Raw genomic sequence first — 20,856 nt, forward strand, 5'->3', positions numbered from 1 at the left:
TTTCTCTGCACATGTGCTGCTCATGCAATGCATTCTGTGTGGACACAACATGAGTATTACTTGAGATAAGAACATTGAACTTTACACTATGTTTAAAACCGGTAGAATGCCCCTTTAAATATTTACATTGCAAATTATTTGAAAGTGTTTTGTTTTCATAACTGCAGAGTAGAAGCAGAACCTAAATTAAATATTTGAAACTGTACAGAAAAGTCAATGAAATATGGCCAATGGGCCTTTATATTGTAAATAAATATGCTGTATATGTTTTGTTAGTGTGTTGATATGCTTTATAAAATACAGCACATCATGTGATGAACTGATTTAATTCCATCTCTCAGAAGTGATCATGGAAGCAGAAGAGATGATCACAGGACCATGAATGCACTAATGTAATTAATATCATCCTGTTCCCGCCACTGATTTTACGACTAGTTAAAAACCTTCTGCTGCTTTTATGGCTATTAGAAGCCAAGTGTGAGATATCTTATACTTGACTCTATGTTCTCTTTCCACCAGCAGTTGCCCACCCTAAAAATTAAAAGAGAGTAGGGTTCAACAGACTCGGAGGCCAACTACCTTTGGAACATTGCAGCAAATGTCTCAAACAACAATCCACAATGAGACCTGACAGCTGTGATAATGGCTTCGTAATGCCAGGCATTTACCTTTCTACAATTAACCTCCCATCTACCTTCCCCCCAAACCCTGTCCTTACCTTCTTCTGCTCTACAAACCCCCTCTCCCTTTTCCAACATTCCAACAGTCTTTCACTTGGCAGAGCTACAGCAATTTCTCCAAGGCTCACCAGCCACAGTGCTTTAGCCCTGTGTAATCCTGCCAACCCTATTTCATTAGCCACGCGGACTAAAGAGCTTAACAACACAGCCCCATCACAGTAGAGAGAGAGAGAAAGTAAAAAAAAAAAGTCCCAACACAAATTCCTCAGAATACATGGCTGCTCAGCCAGTATTTATGCTTTCTCTCTCTCTTCGTCTTTCCCTCTCTCTCTACCCTCCTTGCCATACCTCTCACTCTGCCTCTCCATCTCCATCTTGCAAAGGAGCCCAGAATGGATTAAAGATGGCATCAATGGGATGAGACGTATTACCAATCGATTTGGAGGGAGTGTGGCATTGTTCTTCTGAGTGGAAAACTTAGGTTCTGGCCAGTGTGCCGATGCCAAATGCAGCTGATTTGGAGATGAAGTTGTGTGGAGGAGTGACTCACTCTGTCTCTGTTGCTCTCTTCTGTCTCATTTTATCCAAAACTACTGCTCGCATTTAATCGCTGAAGTCATTGAGCACTGTTTTGTGGTTCGTCTGTATTGTTTGGGAGAAACAAGTCAGGTTTAAGAGGCTGTAAAGTAGCTTTGTTCTGATCTGAGCAGAAAGGAGGATAAACAAGCAGATTGGGAGAAACCTGTTCAGTGTTAATGGTGATGGTTTAGGCTTTCTTCTTTCACTGATGCCTACTGCCTGACAGCCCACAATACCATTCATCTGATTAGATGGCACTACAAAAAAAAAAAAGAAAAGCAGGAGCTACAGAGTAACCATGCCCATAGTTTCCATTTTTCTACAGGCTGATTTTAGAAATCCCACTTTGCTTCTGTGCTGACAGATCACACATAAAACGCTGTAACACAGAACACTTGTCAAATGGGGATTTCGCTCCTCAGCCTTGGTTTGGCTACACAATAGTATGAGAAGATGGTGAGACTGATGGTGCTTGGATGAGAGGCCCACGGAGGAACCATAAGGGGCAGGGTCTGGGCAGGTTGTCAGCTAAGGGCAGAGGTGTGGGGGACAGGGGCAGAGCCTGCTGCCATATTTCTTCATGAGGGCGACAGTGACAGAGGAGCACCAAAACGAATGGCCTGTCAAAAGAAATGAGAAAGAATAGTTCCTGTGTTCCATGGTAAGCAGACCCTTCAAGCATCAAGCGATGGGATGTTTGGAAGCAGAAACTAGGACCAAGTCTGCAGCTTGCATTCCTGCCAAATTTTGTTAACCCTGAATCTCTCCAACAGAATAATGTTGATGAAAATCATTAAAAAGGGAAGTCATTGCGAGGAAAAGTACATGAAACAAACCATTTATTTTCCTGTTTTGTTCTGTGGGGAGCAGGGCACAAACTGACCGACATCCTTCACTTTGCACAGAACTGGGCTTGGTTGGCATCTCACTAACCATATTATCAGCACGTTTTTCCATGTGTTTGGTGAGTGATGTTACACTTTCCAGACAAAGTGGTAATGCCTGAATGAACTGGAAGAATTTCTTTGGTAGAACACAGTTCCATTGAAGACCAGTGCTGTTTTCATGGCTACTAGTAATCGGCAAGTTCCTTTTGTTTGTCACTGTCAGTAAAGTCAAAGTAGGTTTGTTTCCACTACACATCAGCTGCTTTGTTCAACAAACTTCCCTTAGAAATAAATGGGACTCTGTCTGCATTCATTTCTCTTTGTTCCATGTCGATCTTTTCTCGTATTGCAGCTGCTCCTCAACTTTTATTCTTTTATTTCCCCCCTTTTTCTGCCCTTCTCTACTTCTTTTTCTGTCTCACCATTAGTGGCTGTCCCATGTTGAGCGGAGAGTAATCTGAACTACGTGTCCCAGGGGCCCATTCCTTTACTTCCTGCTGTAGGAATAAGCGGCCTATTGATTAGTTATCAGCCCGTAATTGGGCTGCGATCTCCCTCGCCCTCAGATATCCCCCAGATATATGACACTCCTGACAGCCTGAGAGGTGGGTGAAGGGGGTGGGGTGAGTAGTGGATGGGGGGCTTCCTCCTGCCTGCCTGCCAACACTTTACTCAACAAAATGTCTTCCTGACCACAAAGATGCCAACTGCGGCCCACGTCTCTCTTTTTGCAAAGGGATTTTCAACATCATGCCAGGGAAAGATTATTCAATATTTCAAATTATATAGCCAGGGAGAGGTCCACCAGGATTTTGTGCACTGTGTTAACTATGAGCATCCATTTTTGCCATTTTCTCGTAGGAATAAACTCTGAAATTGTAATCAGAGTTTTAAAATGAAAATGGTGCGGCTTACCGAGAAAGAAACTTTTATATAAGCTCAGAGTAAGTACACCATTCGCATATGGATAATTGCCTGTGAGGGATTTCAATACAAATTGAGGCTCAGGAAGCGGATAAGCAACAGGAAGGGTGTCTCTGCTCCTGTGTAAGCATCCAAATCTACTGTGAGTGCGCAAAGAACCATGACTAACTCTTACTAAGTCTGTTTGTGCATTTTTAGGAAAAGCTTAAAGATACTTTACTCTCTACTTCATCTCCTTCCTTCGTGCTGTCATAACCTCCTTTTTCCCTCCCAAATTACGTGTCACTTCATAGGATCTCTGTCTTTAAGTTAGTCTCCCCCATATGTTTCCATACTTTTCACTCCTCACCACAATGTGTTAATTGTGGGCGTTAGCGAGCGCGATCAGAGTGTGCAGAGAGGAGGTGAAGAGGAGACATATCCCGCTGGGTCCTTCAGACAGACACAACATGTCAAACCCTCCATTTAGCAGCCAGATTAACGCTTATCACAGCCTTTCTCCTGCTCCCTCGCTCCTCCTGTCTCTCCCTCAAAACCACATCTGATAAACATCTCATTTCCACACTCAATATTGCCATAATCAAAAGTCCACCCATTACATGAAGCCTGTTCATCATCCCACTTCCCTCATCCCTCGGCCCAGTAACGATCAACCTCTCTCCCTTGCATTCTCCTCCCTCGCTGCTCCTCCAGAGAAGTGAATATCCCAGTGGAAGTGCATATGTCTCCTGGCATTAATCTGGTGGAGATGTAAAGGATTGTTGTATGAGGCTGCGGTGTCCTGTGGGCTGTATTGTCTCTGCATCTGCCTCCCTGACAGAGTGCAGTATAATGCAGAGAGATGGGACTTTAGTTTGTCTGCTTTCTCAAACACTTCTCTGCTTCCTCAGAGCAATAGGAAAATTATTCTTTAATTTGTGAGCAACAGATGAGAGGATTATCACAGGGTGGTAAAAATTAATATTTTCATTCATCTACAATAATCTTGAATCACACTACACACAGATGTGTTTACATTGTCATTTTTCTTTTGTTCCTGATCTTTAAAAGGATGGACAATAAGAGCATGTGTGGATTTCCGAGGAAGTTGTTTGTCAAATTACAAAGTGTATTAAATATACAGTAATTGTATAGGGAATTCTAATATTAGTTTTTCGGGATTTTTAGGGAATATAAAGCATCTATATGGTACTAATATATTTTTCACTAAATCTCTACATCACTCATCTTAATATTTTTCCTATTAAAATTGAATTAGTTACCATAGTTGCCATCCCATATGGTTACTTTCTATATGTTTTTATGCTCATAGCAGTTTTAGCCGTTTTGCTTAATTTTCCTATTTTTCTAGGCAACTACAAAATCTTGGTAATGCAAATTTTTATTCACTATTATATTTGCTTGTTTTCAACCACAACTTAGAAGAAAAATCCTATTCTGTCTACGACTGCAAACAGTTATTTTCAGCATTGAATAATCTGTCTCTTATTTTTGCAATGTATTAATTAATGGTTTAATTTATGGTGGAAGCCAAAGTATTGAAAAATATTAAATATAACGCACCGACTCATTATCAATCGTCACAGTGCTTGATTTGTTCGAGCGACATTAAAAAACCTACAGATTTTCAATATCATGAATGACGCCAATTCAATGACCTAAAACTAATAGACAAACAAAGATTTGTTCTCGCATTTGTCAAATAATAAATAAGTTATGCCAGCAGTACCATAAAACTTTTGTTAAGTCCACCCAAAGCGTCAGACACTGTGTCAAAGCTGGTGGCTTCTACGTGTAAGGTACCTTTTCACATCAGCATGTCATGCACAGGGCTTGACCTTGTGGTGAAGTGAATATCTTTGCACAACTGACAGCGCTGTTCAGTGGGTCTTTGTCACCACAGGCTTTATCACTACCTCTCCATGTAGAGATGGAGCATATCTCTAAAAAAAAAAACATTTGGCAAAAATTTACATGCAGTAAATTTGCATGTGTGTGATTTGTATCGTTTCAACATGGAGTGCATGCGATGACGATATAGGGGAAATCATGTAAAAAGAGGTAGAGCATCCACGCACCTCCTCTCTGCATGATGGTGCAGTATTGACTGATAATTGGGAAACTCCCTCATGAGTTGCATTAACAACAGCACAGAGGCCCTGCAGACATTAATAACAGTTGCAGAGAGGATATAGCACAGTGCATCTACTATACTGACGGCATCAATAATGACTCACAACCCTCAACGTGTGTATTAGATCTTAAAAATAGAAAGTCATTCATCATCTCACTATTTTAAACATTTTAGCTTTGGGGGAAAACAAATTGTGTGAGTGCCTTGTTTTGTTTTAGCTATTTTGTGAGTGTTGACTTTCTTTACCTGCTTCTCCACATGCTGGGTGATGCTCGGTGGGAATAGCTAATGACGCCAATAATGTAGCAGTGTGTGTCTAATGAGAGAAGATGAGCTCAGGTCCCATATAATTCACACTTAATTTTTGTGTGTTTGTGTATATAAACACAATTACATTCATGAACCTGGAATCCACAATAAACATCTTCCTTTGACAATACTTCACAGAAAATCTGCTGCTTCTTTCATAAAGCCCGTAAACACCATTAACCCACAAACTGTACTTCTACTGTATGTGAATGTCCCACATTGGTTTTTATCATGTTACCCAGAGATAATGTTTTAAAAACTGCACATAGCTGGTTTTTAAAATATATTAAGAGTGCATCCTGTGTTACCAAGAGGCAGAGAGCAGATGAGACTGTTCAGACAATGCCTCTGATGTCCACCTGCTGTGAGAGACAATAACCAGATGTGAGGATGAGAGTTTGACACATGCAAGTCTGCTCAGTGTGCCCAATTATCAGGTTGAAGCATCTTTCTAGCAGGCACAGTGCGAGAGAAAGAGAGAGAGAGTTGTTTTCTAATCAAATGTAGCCAGGAATTTGAATCTGAATTTTAGTCGTTTAGGTTTTTGATTGAAAGTTAACCCACTTGTTGAAGGCGTGTTTCTTTTCTTCTTTACTTTTTTAATTGTTAACCATGAAGACATTGTTTCAGCTTGTCGGGTTGACATATAAACAGACAGTTACAGACACTGAGCTTCTGTATGATTTGAAAAGCTGGTTAAAAGTCTGATTTACTGCAAGTCCAGGGGACGGGACAACGAGGTGAGCCAGTGTAATGAGGTCTGTCCTCACAAACACTTTGCAAATATGGCACTGTGTTTCTGCGACGTGGAAGCATATTATCTTAATATGCATTCTTTTATTCCCCCTATAAAACACTGGTAGAAGAAAGCATGGTGCCGTTCTTCATGCTCCTCTGTGTAATAGCTTCTCACAGCTCCTCTCACTTATCCTTATTCGTTTTCCTTATTACAAAAGATAGAACAGTTAGTTAAGACCCCACGAAACATTTCATTTTCTGTCCTGCTAATTAAATGTGTCTCGAATGAGCCCACTGAGCCCACTCGTCTGGTTGTCCACCATTTGGAGTGCCACCAGAGTTTAATATATGGCATTAAACAGGGATTGAGAGTGAATATGAAGCCTACCTCCCATTGGGAGTGTAATGAATGATTATAAGGCATAATCTTGGTAATGCAGAAATCCTTTAGTTTAGTTTCTGGCATTTTATTTGAGTTACTGTCTGTTAAATATGGTAATGTCTTTGGCTATTTTTGGCATACTCAAGATTTTGAATAGTGTAAGTGGGGTTATAAAATGCATATCTTGCAGATACATAAAGTGAGTTTTAATTAGTTTTTTTCTCATCACTGAATCTTCTTTGTTGTTTCTTTGTCAGAACATGTGTTGATATTTTATACAGCATTAGGAGCACATCATTTACACATCCATATTTGTCTTAAACATTATTTCTGCATGCCCTTAGTAGTACAAACATCACAAGCAGCTTCTGCCTACAGAAATATATGCAGACAAAAAACATCTCTGGTGTAAATGTGGACAACAAAGCAAACAGAATTCACACCCTGTGTAGGTGCACAACTTCAGTGAACCCCAGAGGCAAACAAAAGGTTAACATGCTGAAAATAAAAGTAAGGTCTATTGCTACATGGTACATAACTCATGCTGTAATGAGGATGTTTGTAATAGATGTAACAATTAGTAAAGTTACTGTACCAGTAAATCACAGGGAAGTCCGGGAGCACTGGTTATCTCTTACCCAGGATGCATTGGTGTTCTCCTGTGGTGAACTCTGAAAGGTCAGACAGTGTCTCATTAACATGGACTATAGCTGGTCTTTGCACGCAGCGGCCAGACTATTAGCACAAATAGGACCTGGACATTAGCAGTGTTACGGAGGAATCATCCAGCCCCCATCACTGATATGATTTCATTCTTTAATCATTTGATTGCAGGAATCTGGGTTCACAATGTGATACTAATGTTAGTTTTAAAAGTATTTCTGAGTATAAAACAATTTTAATTAATAGTTTAGAAAGCTATTCTTACAACGATGAACAATGTTCTTCGTATTGAGTTGCAGAAAAACTTAATTTTCACTAAGAATCCCATTGCAGTTCTTTGTGTAGGTTGGGTTTCTATTTTATACATTTTTGCCATTACCATATATCACAGATAATTTTCACTTTATAAGTGGGCTTCCTCCTGCAGTATAAGCTTATTTTACCTAAGTGCAGCCCCTGTACAGTGGGAGTGGGGGTGGGGGGCATCCCGGATATAATAAAGAAAGTAGTAAACTTCATGGCACTGAGCTACCTATGTGAAACTCCAAAGGGACACAGAATGAGGTGCATACAGGACTATTAGCCCTCAGTAACACAGCTGATGCATTGGCTCTGCCAATTAACCCTTGAGAGTCTTGGGCCAATAAATCCTGGTTTAAGAGATCTGGCAAACGCAGTGCACACACAGCAGCTCGTGTCCACTGCAGCATCAAATGCAGGCTCGTGTATCACATGTAAAACGTACATTTCTGTGCATTGTTTGACTTATATGTAACTTATTAAAATCCCAGCAGATGTTTGCGACAAAAAATTCAAAGCACAAACAGTTTTACAGATTCTGTAGAGAATTGTCTTATTGTTTTGTTATGAATAGCAGCAAAATGTATCATACCCGGATTTATTTCCTCTATGTTTATGACATAACTTTTGTCACTAAACTGAAAAACAGTGCTCTGCAAGTGCTATGTCGTGATGGTGGTTAAATAAATTACTGTAGTAAAATAAATACCACCTTTAAAATTTTTAATCTATTACTTTGAAGTCAATTTCCTATATCCTACTACCAGTCTGAATTTACACTATAACAGCAACAACATACAATAGCATCAGATGGGACACCTCATCTCTTTAATATTTATTCCAACGCATCAGAGGAGTCTCTGTTGTGTGTTCTAATGAATAAAACACGATGTTTATCCTTCCTGTTTAACGTTAAGTCCCCATGAACAGTCACAGGGACCAAGAGAATATTTACTTGTGTTGGGACACCTGGGAGTTGGATTATCTGCTGGCGGCTTTGTAGTTTTCTGAAGCTTCCCCGTGTGACATGTTCCAGGGAGAGTGCTCTTATTTACTCTCTGGTCCTCTGTGCATAGCCCCTTTTATTGTTTGTTCTTATATACCACCATTCCTTAGGAAAGTGCTCCAGGAGAGAGAGAAAGAGAGAGAGAGAGAGAGAGAGAGAGAGAGAAACACTGATGTGTGAACATTACATGAGATTGAGGCTCCAGAAAACCACAAATGGGGTGATGATTACAATAGAAAAAACATATACACTGACAGAGATGTGTATTTAAAGAATTTACATTCCTCCAATTAAAATACAATACAGACTTTATTAAAGACACATGAAACAAGGGGTGGGGGGTTGATATGTTGAAACAATGCTTAGTTCTTTTTGTTTTGAGCAAATACCAAATTGTCTTTTGTTCAGTAATGTGCAATCTTGGTTTTCCATGTTTAATATTCTTTAATTCAAACAAGCTGAGAAAAATATTTGCATACAGACAAACGCCACATGCGAGAAGAGCCTCGTGAAGTACTCGTTTATACCGAAAGGTGGCGACATTGGGTTTCCAAACAACGTCACTGAACCAGATCGTGCTGGCTCTTTTTCACTTTTAGTTCCTCACGAAACGATCAGCTTTATCTGTTATGATCAATTTCTGCCTCTGTATATTGTATACAACCCATTTCTTTATCTCTCGCTAAAAGTCATCCAACTTTATTTTGAGGCATTATAATACAACGATGTTTTAGTGGGGGGATAAAAGAGTTCTCTGAAATTGGCTTCGATATCAATTTGACTTGTTAATTAGGAAGATGTTTGTATAAAATGGATAAAAATAATGAAATATACCTATGTGAAGTCTTACCACAGACTTTTTTTGCTGTCGGGAAGCAAAAAAAGTCGCGTTAATCAACAGACATCTCGCAAATTAAACAAATATGTTGACAAATATTTGGCTTTAACTTATTTCACTTATTTCACTTATTTGTTATTCTATGCGATCATTTGGGTTCAAAACGTTAATTGTGTTTTTAAGTTAAAACGATGCTCGACATGCATATTTACCATCTGATCCTCGGAATTCATTTTACTCTGCTTGCTTTTTTCCCCCATGCAAAGTAACAAAAGCACGAAAATAAACTCTGACATGTCGGGCTGTTGATTGGATTGGACAGGATGGTTCAAAACTTTAGTTTCTATATTATTATGCTAATTATGTCCCCAGGCTGAGCTGCTCATTGGCTGAGTCCCGGTCAATTTCATATTTCAGTCCTGACGTCAGGACGCCTATAAAAACTAAGCAATGCTTTTTAACTCGTCGGCTGACTGATCCCTTGAAAAAAAAATCTATCAATCCTTGGGTGGAGTTTTTTTTTTTTTTCATTCTCCACAAGGCAACTATTTGCCTGGGACACGTACGTGAACCTCCTCAAATTGGCGCACTAATCCTAAAAGGAGCCATGAAGTGTTAAATGGTAGAAACAGAGTGAGCGGCGCTCAGATACCCGCACGCTGGGAGAGAGGGAGGAAACAGCGCTGCTCCAATGCGTCTGTGCAACACAGACTGAAGAAAAAAAAACTTATCGACTCACAAAAGCAAAACCTGCGCTGCGCAATTAGTGCGAGAAAATCCACTTTTTCCTCCGGTTTTGAAGAAAATAAATAAATAAATCAAGCTGGCTCAGTGCGTGTCTCAGCAGCCCACTTTGACAGGTGCTCCTCACCCCCTTTGGAGGACTGTCAACAGCAAGAGGATGGCATCAGAGCTGGCAATGAGCAACTCCGACCTGCCCACCAGTCCCCTGGCCATGGAATATGTTAATGACTTCGATCTGATGAAGTTTGAAGTGAAAAAGGAGCCGGTGGAGCCCGATCGCAGCATCAGCCAGTGCAGCCGCCTGGTCGCCGGGGGATCCCTGTCTTCCACCCCGATGAGCACCCCTTGCAGCTCGGTTCCCCCCTCTCCAAGCTTCTCGGCGCCCAGTCCGGGATCAGGGAGCGAACAGAAGGCGCACTTGGAGGATTTCTACTGGATGACCGGGTACCAACAGCAGTTGAACCCCGAGGCTCTGGGCTTTAGCCCAGAGGACGCCGTAGAGGCGCTGATCAGCAGCAGTCACCAGCTCCAGACCTTCGATGGCTATGCCAGAGGGCAGCAGTTCGGCGGCGCAGCCGGGCCAGGAGGCACCATGGCCGGGGAGGAGATGGGATCAGCGGCCGCAGTGGTGTCCGCTGTTATTGCTGCAGCCGCAGCTCAGAATGGTGCACCACACCACCACCATCACCACCACCACCACCACACAGGGGCACACCACCCCTCCTCTGTGTCTCAGTCCGGCGGCGGCGCGGGGGGAAACCACCAGCACATGCGCTTGGAAGAGCGGTTCTCGGACGAGCAGCTGGTGACCATGTCTGTGCGGGAATTGAACCGGCAGCTCCGGGGGGTCAGCAAGGAAGAAGTAATCCGCCTGAAACAGAAGAGGAGGACGCTAAAGAACAGAGGCTATGCCCAGTCCTGCCGGTACAAGCGGGTCCAGCAGCGGCACGTCCTGGAGGGAGAGAAGACGCAACTAATGCAGCAGGTGGACCACCTCAAGCAGGAGATCTCCCGGCTGGCCAGGGAGAGGGACGCCTACAAGGAGAAATACGAGAAGCTGATCAGCACCGGCTTCAGAGAAAACGGAGGGTCCGGCAGCGACAACAACCCCTCATCCCCGGAGTTTTTCATGTGAGTCCCGGCGCTGAAAAGTTTTAATAACCGACCCTCTCAAAGAAGCAGAAAAAAAAACCTTTTAATTAGTGCGCAGCTAAAATAGGTTGTGTGCGCTTGTGTGGAAGTTGTTCTGTTGAAGCTGCGTTAGTTAAGGACGAAAACAGTTTTTTTGTATTTCAAAAGTATTTTGTTTGAGGATGAGGATTTGATTGATTTATGTTTTATCACTCTAAGGGATTCCTAAATAGGCCCGAATCCCGTCTCCACAAACATTTGAAACGTTTTCCGTCCAGTTCGTGATATTTGCCTTTAGACAGACAAAACTACTTAACACCAGGCTGAACACTGGTCAGCTCCTGCGCCTCGTCCATCCTATTTCCCTTACCCCAAATTGGTTTTGTATAATTGAACAATTCTCAGGCACTACAACTTTATATGATGTGAATTTAGTTTTTACTTTGATATGGATTATCCCATTTTCATATCATCCATTCTGTTTGTCTTGTGAAAAACATCCAAACTCAATTTCAGCAGGAGTTTGGAAAAATGTTAAACATATTGTAATGGTTATTTGAAGCCATGCATGCTGGACATGTACGGATGTATTTTTACTTTTTGGTTTTACTTTTCCTCTTTTTTGTGAACTTGTGTGTAATGACTCAATTATACAATGAATGCATTGTTTGGCCTCATCACCTTTGGAGATTTATTTGTAAAAGTATGGAAACACACATTCATTCGTCATTTTGCTTTCATAAAAGTTTATGGCGGACATGAATCTTAAAACATTTAATTTGCTTCTTTTAGAGCCCTGTGGGGGAAATGACTTTATGTGGGATTAAAAAAAAAGTTTATCCCAATATTGACTGACAGTGACGGACGACATACTGTCAACGTGCACTTCGAAATATTTAGTATAGAGAATAATCATTTTTCTAAATACGAAGACTAAATAGATTAGTGTCATCAACAAGTGGGGCTGAAGATAAAATGCCATGAACATAACAGAAGCAGATTATGATGTATGTTCTGAAATACATGAGATACGGATTACTTTGTCACGCAAAACTGTTGTAACAAATGATCTGTTCATTCTGCACTTCGTTATTTATGTGTCTTCCTTTAATTTAAGGAACTTAAGTGAGTTTATCCAGAACCCTGTGGGTCTTTTTCGGTAAATTAATTGTGGATTGTTTGGAAATTGAAATTTAATGTTCTCCCGGTGATGTAGTATAATTAAGTAAAACATTATGCACTCATACATCTTGTGTTATGCCCTGTGTTACTACATATTAACATGTATTGTCTGCACAGTACAATTAACTGTCAGACCTCGTGTTCTCGCCTAACAATGGGATTTAATAAATAAACCATTCATCAATAAATATTTATGAATGGAAATGAACACATTCTTCTGAAAATTTTCTTTTTTTTTTTGGTCTATTTAGATTTGCATGTTGTTTGTCACCGTGTTGTCGAAGTGACACTTTGTCCTATAATCTCCTCTTGATCTATACTGAAATTTAACAGTAACGCAAGAGCAACTGTGATGTATAAGCTATACATCTGTTCATAAGCGTCTGGTTTTGATTATAGGGCAATACAGGGTCGCGTAATTATAACAGCTCCAAGTCCAGCTCTAATGTCGTTTAACATGGTAAATCTATGCTGCAAGTTTTTCAGGTCAGTGCGTTTTTCATTCTTTTTAAATTCTGCACAGCGAATTATTTCCATTATAAGTATTTCATTCACTTTTTCAAGTCGTGTAATTAAAAGGACGGCCTCAACTTGTTGTGTAATGAAAGACAGAAATCTTTTCATTTCGCTTTAACATTTGCAGAAAATCATACTTAAGTGCTCGGAATTTAAATTTTTGTTTTTATATTCTATTCAAGGCCTAATATGTGTGCTGCAGGGGTCCTAAAAAGGTTGAGTTAATGATTGATTTTTGAGTAAACTTGCACTTTTTACTCGGTAGCTGTCCACTTGTTGAATACTGCGTGTACAAAGTTTAATTTTAAAATCAACCACAGACAAGTTCTACAAACATGATGAAAATCCTCTGGACAAGATGAGGCAATTGTACACAAGTGAGTCTATTTTTTAAAATAGTATTATTAACTTTCTACAACCCCTCCGCTGTGTTTGAAAATAGTTTCTGTAGTTAAAAACTTTGTTTAGTTGTACTAAATTACGCCTATTGTTTTTAACCAAACAAATTTTCGCTGCGTTATAACACGGAAAAGTTTTTGGTAATCCACTGCTTTTGCTTTAATATCTAGTCTTTTTAAATTGATGTCTCATGTAAAAAGGCAGAATAAAAGCCTACAGTGTTTCTCCTCCCGAAGACCTCAGTGCATCCTAAAGAACAGAAGGGTTGAGATAAAAGAGGGTGTGGGTTGAGCTACCATACAAGGTCAATGCCACCACAGTGCACGCAGATAGAAGTGTGTGTGCGTGTGTGTGTGTGTGTATATGTGTGGGTAGATGCGTGTATGGAGGAGTAGGAGGAGGGATATTATCTTTTCCAGCTGCAGGACCTTTGGCAATGAGTGGCCGCATGTGCTGTGCGTAAGTGTGTTTGTGTGTGTGTTTGTGTGTGTGTGTCTGTGTGTTTGTGTGTGTGTGCGCGCGCGCGCGTGTCAGTGTGTGTGAGAGAGAGAGGCTCTTCTCACAGGTATGTGTGTATAGCTCATGGAAACTTTAAAACGCACTATGGTGGAGACATGTTTGAAAGCAGAGTTAAAAACTATACAAACTGTCTATGTGCACTCTCCCAACTGTGTACCAGTTTGACACCTGGCTGCCATTGGCTTCCCTGAAAGCCCAGAGTAAGGGGACTAGATGGGACGGCATGATCTTCTCATGGCTGAGGAACGACTTTTTCTGTGATTAAAAGTGAGTGAGAGACAGAGATAGAGCAAGAAGGAGAGAGAGAGAGAAGAGAGATGCTGGCTGCCTTCCTGCTCCTTTCAGATGATAAACGATCAGAGATGTGTCCTAGCTGAGAGGAGAGGGCCTTTTAGTGAGCATGTGTCCACTAATTTATGGCCCTGCTATCTGATTAGGTCAATATAGGGTGCTATTTAATTACATTTGTGTTATAACCCAGAACTGGAGATGCTATACTTCTTTCGTGGCACCTCTTTCTTCTTGTGAGTCAGATCGGATTACATGTGTTTTATCTGGAGCTTCAAGATTTTGTTTGAGGGCCTGTCTTACCTGGAACCTGCCTGTCCATCGCGGCTGTAATGTGGCTGACAGGAGGTCTGCTTTGTGTAACAGTTCATGGCTTTCCACTGTTTGTGTCAGTATGTAAGAACGGTACGGTGGAAAGTTGCTGATCGTTGTAGGGAGGATGGAAATTGTGCGTGAAGTTTTGATTTCCAGACACACCAAGGGACAATGAGGATTTAGTAGAACTGCATCACTTCCTGTGTTGAAGGAGGACAAAAGGCACAGGAAATAGTGTTTCAGCACTTCCTATGCAACTTTCTCTGCCTTTGCTTCCTCTCTATCATTTGTTAAATATCAATAGGTGTTTACATGTAGACACACATTGACACACCACGTTATTAATCTTATCAGTGTGAACTGTAATTTCATTCTCTGTGCTCAGTATATTGACTTCTGCACTGTGATCATTTGCAGTCTGTCCAATGATTAGGTTATTAAAGATAATGTAGTTGTCTGCTGTCAAAATATTGGACTCTTTGTTTCAGGTCAACAATGGGAAATCACATTGAAATGTACCAGTATTGACATTAAATCCTCATCATCTACGTTGATTTAATGCCTCATATTTAATGGGACAAAGGATGAGCTGAATTTCTGTATCAATAATTAACCGGCGCCGTTGTGTTTGACCTTGTAATGGAAAAGTGTAAACTTTGATCTATAGGAATGACTCATTTTATGATCACATTTGTGGTAATCAAAAAGAATTAAATACATTTCAGCCTAACAAGCAATGTTAACATAACTTCAAGTAGTATAAGAAGACTCCAAAACCTGAATGTCCTAAAAAATTTAATATGACAACACTACAATAAAATACTAATTACTTCGAGAAAGACTGAATCAAAGTGTGAGTCGCTTCGATAGTTATTCAGTTCTGATGCAGAACTTATAGTGTTTTTTTTTACTGAGTTTTTATAGTCTGTAAAGCAGTAATCAATTATTTATTTTTCTTAATACATCTAAAAAAACAATATTACCTGAATATGTCAGTTTTTAAAAAATATATAGAACCCACTATGCTGTAATTCTATCAAAATGAATGGTTTGAATAATACAAACATAGCTTTATGTATTACCCCCCTCCAAAAAAAAGAGTCACACAGCTCATTTAGTAACACAACCATTTTCTTTTCTCTGTTTGAAAAAGTGAGCGCTCCGCTTCTCATGACAGAACCCACAAAGGGTTAAAAACATATTCGCATTCAAAAGAGGAAACAATTTCAATCTCTTCCACTCAATCCGCATCTGCATCACTCCATGCGATAAACATTTACATTTAAAGTGATTTAAATCAGCTGCATTTATGTTCCTCTGTGGTCCGTCCATCATCTAGACCTGCGTTGCCAGAGTTCCTCTCCCACTCCCCCCCTCTCTCTCTGTCTTGCAGTGTCCTGAGTTATGTGTCATTTATTTGAAACCCTAATAATTTAACTTGCCCCTTCCTGTCATGGCTGAGTCTGTGTTAAGAACGCTGAAGCTGTAAAGAAGGTTTGTTCCTCTGCCCCGTTTGAATCTTATTGGCTTTGCATGGTGATTTTCCCAGCAAATAGAAGCATGGATCGAGTCGATGTAATGTGATTGTGTGAATCCAGTCCTACGAGATTAGTGTCAACACAACATATAGGCACGTGAAATGTTGTGTATGTTGAATTCAAATACCAGATTTGCATTTGCTTGTAGAAGCTCTCCTCAGAATGCATAACTAAAGGGCAATAGATGAAAGCTAATTATGATTTAATTATATGTTGTTACAATATTCCTACTCACAGATAAACATAGCTGAGGCTGTGTTGATGTTTTCAACAGTGAGTTGAGTTGCAGGGCACAGAGTCAGTGGAGTGGTGTGTGTTGTTCGAAAACTGCCTGCATTATGTGACTGCGAGAGCATTCAAGTTTGTGTTGTGCAGGGTGGAGCTGGAGCCCGTCCCTTGTGTGGTTTACCTGCATCTCAATGAAGCAAAAGGGGATTTACCCCTCTGCTGCAATGAGCCTCTATCGCTCTCTCCCTCTCTCTCCCTGTCTCTCAGCCAGTCAAGCAGACATTGATCCTTTTGCCAGGCAAGGTGACCCACAGTGTTGTTCAGCTCTTCCAAAGTCTCTCCTCTCTCTTTCATTTGTACCTGGGAAAGGCCTTGACCCCTCGTGCTGCTGCCATGTAGGAGCCCTCTGCACATGGACCTCACTTCCAAGGCCAGTGTGTGTTTGGTGTGTGTGTGTCTGCTCTAGTGAGTTACAAGACTGTGTGTTAGTGTTTGTGTGTGTGTGTGTGTGTGTGTGGGAATGTTCATCTGTGTCTGGCACCTGTGTGTGTTTATCTGACTCACTGTGTTCACTTATGTGTGTGTGTAATTACCTGCACATTTATTTCTGTGGGTTCGACACTATAGCTTCTCAACAGAGTGTGCTGTAGGTACACCATGAAGGAGTCTATCCATGTTGAAGGTTCAGAGGATTTTTCAGGTGACTGCAGCCCTCTCAGAGTCCGTTTGGCCCCATTGTGTATCAGATTACAGGGAAATGAATAGTTCTCATTGTTGCTTAAACATGGATTGGGCAGTATTAACATACTTTGTGACGCCTTTGCCTTATTTTCCTCTACTGAAGCCCAGCGAAAAGTTTCAGAATGATTTGGTGCTCTGTTTTTTACCCTGGTTTTCCACAGTTGTCCTGACATGTGTTCGCACAGTACAATGCTCAAATGTGTGTTAATGTTATATTCCCACGCATACGTTGAAGACCTTACTGTCAGACCTAAATAATATAAGCATGTAAATATGGCCTTCACAAAGACATTATTGATGGACTTCATCATTCCTATCATTTCAGTTTAACAGTATTTTCATTTGATTATTTGAAATAATAAATAAAACTATTAACACAGTTTGTTGAGAAACATTATTCTACTAATATAGAATAATGTAATAACCCAAAAGTATTTTTAGATATTCTACTGATATTTTGTGTGTGCATGTCTGTGTGTGTGTGTGTAGGTAATTGAGATATGCAGTATGAACTACTGTGTATTTATGAGCAAAAGCAAAAAAGAAAAAAAGGATAAGATGAAGTAATGTGTTTGTAAATTGTATTTAATTTAAAAATGTAATATTTGATAGATTTTTGTTTTGTGTTGCTGCTTTTTTAATCTACAGTTGTGCTATTTGAATGAGAGCGATGCGCATTGTTTATCTGTTTTTTTAAGTTGTTTAACCAAATGATAAATCTCAATGATAATTCCAAATTAGTGTAGTAGTTACTGTGAGTTCTACCACACGTATGGCAACTATAAATCAGCGAGTGAAAATTTCCCTCAGCAATATATTATTTTATCTTGCTTTACCTTTTTTTATTTAACAATGCATGTCACCTTTGTTAAATTCAAGGTCATCTTGGTAGCAGAACTGTTCCAGTCCATATTGTTCGAACTATGTTGTCTATGCAGCAGTGTTTCACAGTGTTCATTCGTGTTCCGTCTCTTTGCAGGACGTCAAGAAAATTCCTCCATCTGTGATACAGAGTTGTGTCCTCTCCATCCCACCACCCTGGAGTCTGAGGTAACTTCTGTTCTCTATCTCTCTATCAGAAAACACAAACTGATTTAAAAGACATTCACAACTAATGTAAAATAAACATCATCAAAAACATTTAACACATAAATTATTATCAAAATTTATGCCTGCTGCAGGTTAATCCAAATGCAGCGCATAATATTTATTTTATGTCCAGTTACCAATCCCTTACAGTGGCACTGTCAAATTCTTAATCTGACTGTATTCCTTTTTTTATCAAATTTGTAACTTTGCATTAATTAATTAAAAAAACTTTACATTTTGGATTTATACACAAATAGCACTCATAGCAATAGAAGAGTTGCTTTAATGCAAAAAACACCAAATATAAAGATTGTTCATATTGTAAATACTGAATAAAATTGCTACAAATATTTTAATGTTTGAGTAAATAGACAAATCAATCCACATTTGTTATTAATACCTTTTTGAGTCATTCTTATCTTACACGGTCAAACTATTTAAACAGATGCCTGAGATCTGTAACATCAAAATAGTTTCAGTTTGAATCTGACAAAAGTCTGCGTGATGCCTCAGGCAGGGAGTAATATTGTTGTATCTTTCTGTGAAATCAAAAACAAAAACATGTCAATATGATTTCATCTAACAAGGACCCAGGTTAGTGAGATTTATGTTGGAACTGAAGACACCTGGGAGCATTTTGTTATTAGATGCATTTTGTTCTTATTTTGTATTTATCTCTATGACAACCAAACTCCATCCTCTCTCACTCTCTCAAAATGGATTGAGCACAATACTATGCAGTTCTCTGCTTCAGGGCTCTGACAGTTCTGCTTGATTGACAGTACTGTGACATGCCCAGTGCTCATGGGATGAGACCAAACCCTTTGACCTTTGTCTCGACCCCCTGACTTCCTTCACTCTATCTGCTCTCTCTGCAGAGACAAACACTATACATTATTTTTTATTTCTGGCTGACACAGATGGACGCATGTGGGTTTTGAAGATGATGGCAGAGGATGATGGCGTGAGAGAGGAAAAGCAAAGGACCGATTTTTGAGTGTGTGTGTTTTCATGTCGCCAGTAGACAAGTAGAGGAAAAAAAGACGACTAAATGTGGAGGAAGTAAGTGAGGCAAAGTTTGGGAAGAGTCAAAGGATTAAGGAAAAAAGGGACAAGAGGAGGTGAGCAAGCAAGGGAAGGGAGGTAGAGGTGGTGGGAGGGCTCCTGGCCATGGATGCAGACAGACAGGCAGGGTAACTAGAGGCAGGCGGTGACCTTCTCTGCTGCTGGAGGATCGAAGGCTTTATTTAAAGGCCTGGTCAATGCTGGGTGCTGCTGAGGTATCAGCCTCGCAGCCAGGCGACTTATCACCGCTGTAATACAACTCTCTACCCTTATCCCCCTACACACCCCACCCACACAGACAGACACACACACAGGACAGGACACTCTCTGGACACCTCAGGTTTTACACTGTACAGTTGAGAGCCTGGACAGAGAAAACTACAGCCTCAGCATCAGCTAATTTTACTGTGAAGCAGACACTGTAGTCCGCTTTCCTCGTGTGCTCAGCAACGGGTAGCACACACTGGTATTTCATTTTTATATATATGTATTGTCCCACAGAGGATGGAGGTGGTGAAAGAGTTAAAAAATGAGACAGTGCAGCCTTCTAAGGTAGGACACCTGCGTCTGTGTGTGTATGAGGAAGAGTGGAGCACGTGCTTGTGTGCTGGCATGTGTGTGGCTTCAGCGTTAGGACACCTGCATGCTTCAGCACTTTCTAGCTGTCAGAAGCTCTGAGGTCACAGGCAGGGGAGTGGAGAGGGCACATTAGAAGAAGCTTCAGAGCTCCCACCCACCACACCTCCACTGTCTCTCCCACCACCACGATCCCTGCTTCTCGTGCTCCCTCCTGCTCCCCCCTCCATCTCATCTTGGTGACGGGGTGAGTCGGCCACTTGGGGGGAGTGGGACGCAAGGTGCCTCTGTGGCTGACAGCAGGCAGGTCAGGTTTTTGTATAGTAGACATGGCAGAAGAGGAAGGACACATGCACACATGCATGTGAGTGTAAGAAGAGGAAGAGGATAAACTGTGGACTGTGAACATAAACAAATACACAAACATTAAATATCAAAGAAACAGGCTTTTACAAAGTATTCTAGTGGAAATAAGACAAGTATCAGATTTAAAATAAACTAAATTATGAAAAACAATACATTTTCAATTATTGCCTGCACTTTATTTAAACGTTATATTGTACACATATATAACACATGTAAAAGACTGCAGCTGTGTTGGTTTGTGTTATGCAGGAACCACTATTTGCTCCATCCACAGTTTGACACACTTCACTATCCTTCACTGCCTGGGATATATATAACTACTGTCTGCCTAGTGTTAGACTCGTTACACTGTGACTTTCTTGATAGTGACACAGACGTCATCTCTCCATCCAGGAAATCCAAATGACTTGAAGGCTATGAACAGGATCTATGCTCATTACTAGGCCCAGTCTGAGAAGAGAGAAAGCAAGTAGAATCTGGCCGGTGTTCAAAATAAAAAGGGGTAATATTTCCCTTTCTGCAGTTGTAAAGATACACAAACTGAACACAGAACAACTGTGTTTAGATTTGAATTGTTTTTTAAAACGGGTTATGTGTTTTTACTGGCTTCTGCATCACAAAGAAAATGATACTTGGGGAGAAAGCTGCACCCTCAAGCCAAACCTCTACAAATCAGGCCTCTCTTCTTTTCAACTTATGTTAATATGAAATTTTCTATG

At 40.5% G+C, this 20,856-nt stretch overlaps 1 protein-coding gene across 1 annotated transcript in view; it reads left to right on the plus strand.

Annotated features, from left to right (window-relative positions):
- The first annotated feature begins 9,923 nt into the window (after positions 1 to 9,923).
- The window catches only part of LOC137125426 (transcription factor Maf-like), a 44,685-nt gene continuing 33,752 nt past the window's right edge, over positions 9,924 to 20,856 (plus strand). Inside the window, exons 1-2 of the mRNA XM_067500862.1 lie at positions 9,924 to 11,315; positions 18,021 to 18,091. Of these exons, the coding sequence (XP_067356963.1) occupies positions 10,342 to 11,315; positions 18,021 to 18,048 (1,002 nt within the window). The 5' untranslated portion in view covers positions 9,924 to 10,341 and the 3' untranslated portion in view covers positions 18,049 to 18,091. The remainder of the gene's footprint in view (positions 11,316 to 18,020; positions 18,092 to 20,856) is intronic.

The sequence above is a fragment of the Channa argus genome, chromosome 4 (assembly GCF_033026475.1).
Source record: "Channa argus isolate prfri chromosome 4, Channa argus male v1.0, whole genome shotgun sequence".
NCBI classification, from domain to species: domain Eukaryota; kingdom Metazoa; phylum Chordata; class Actinopteri; order Anabantiformes; family Channidae; genus Channa; species Channa argus.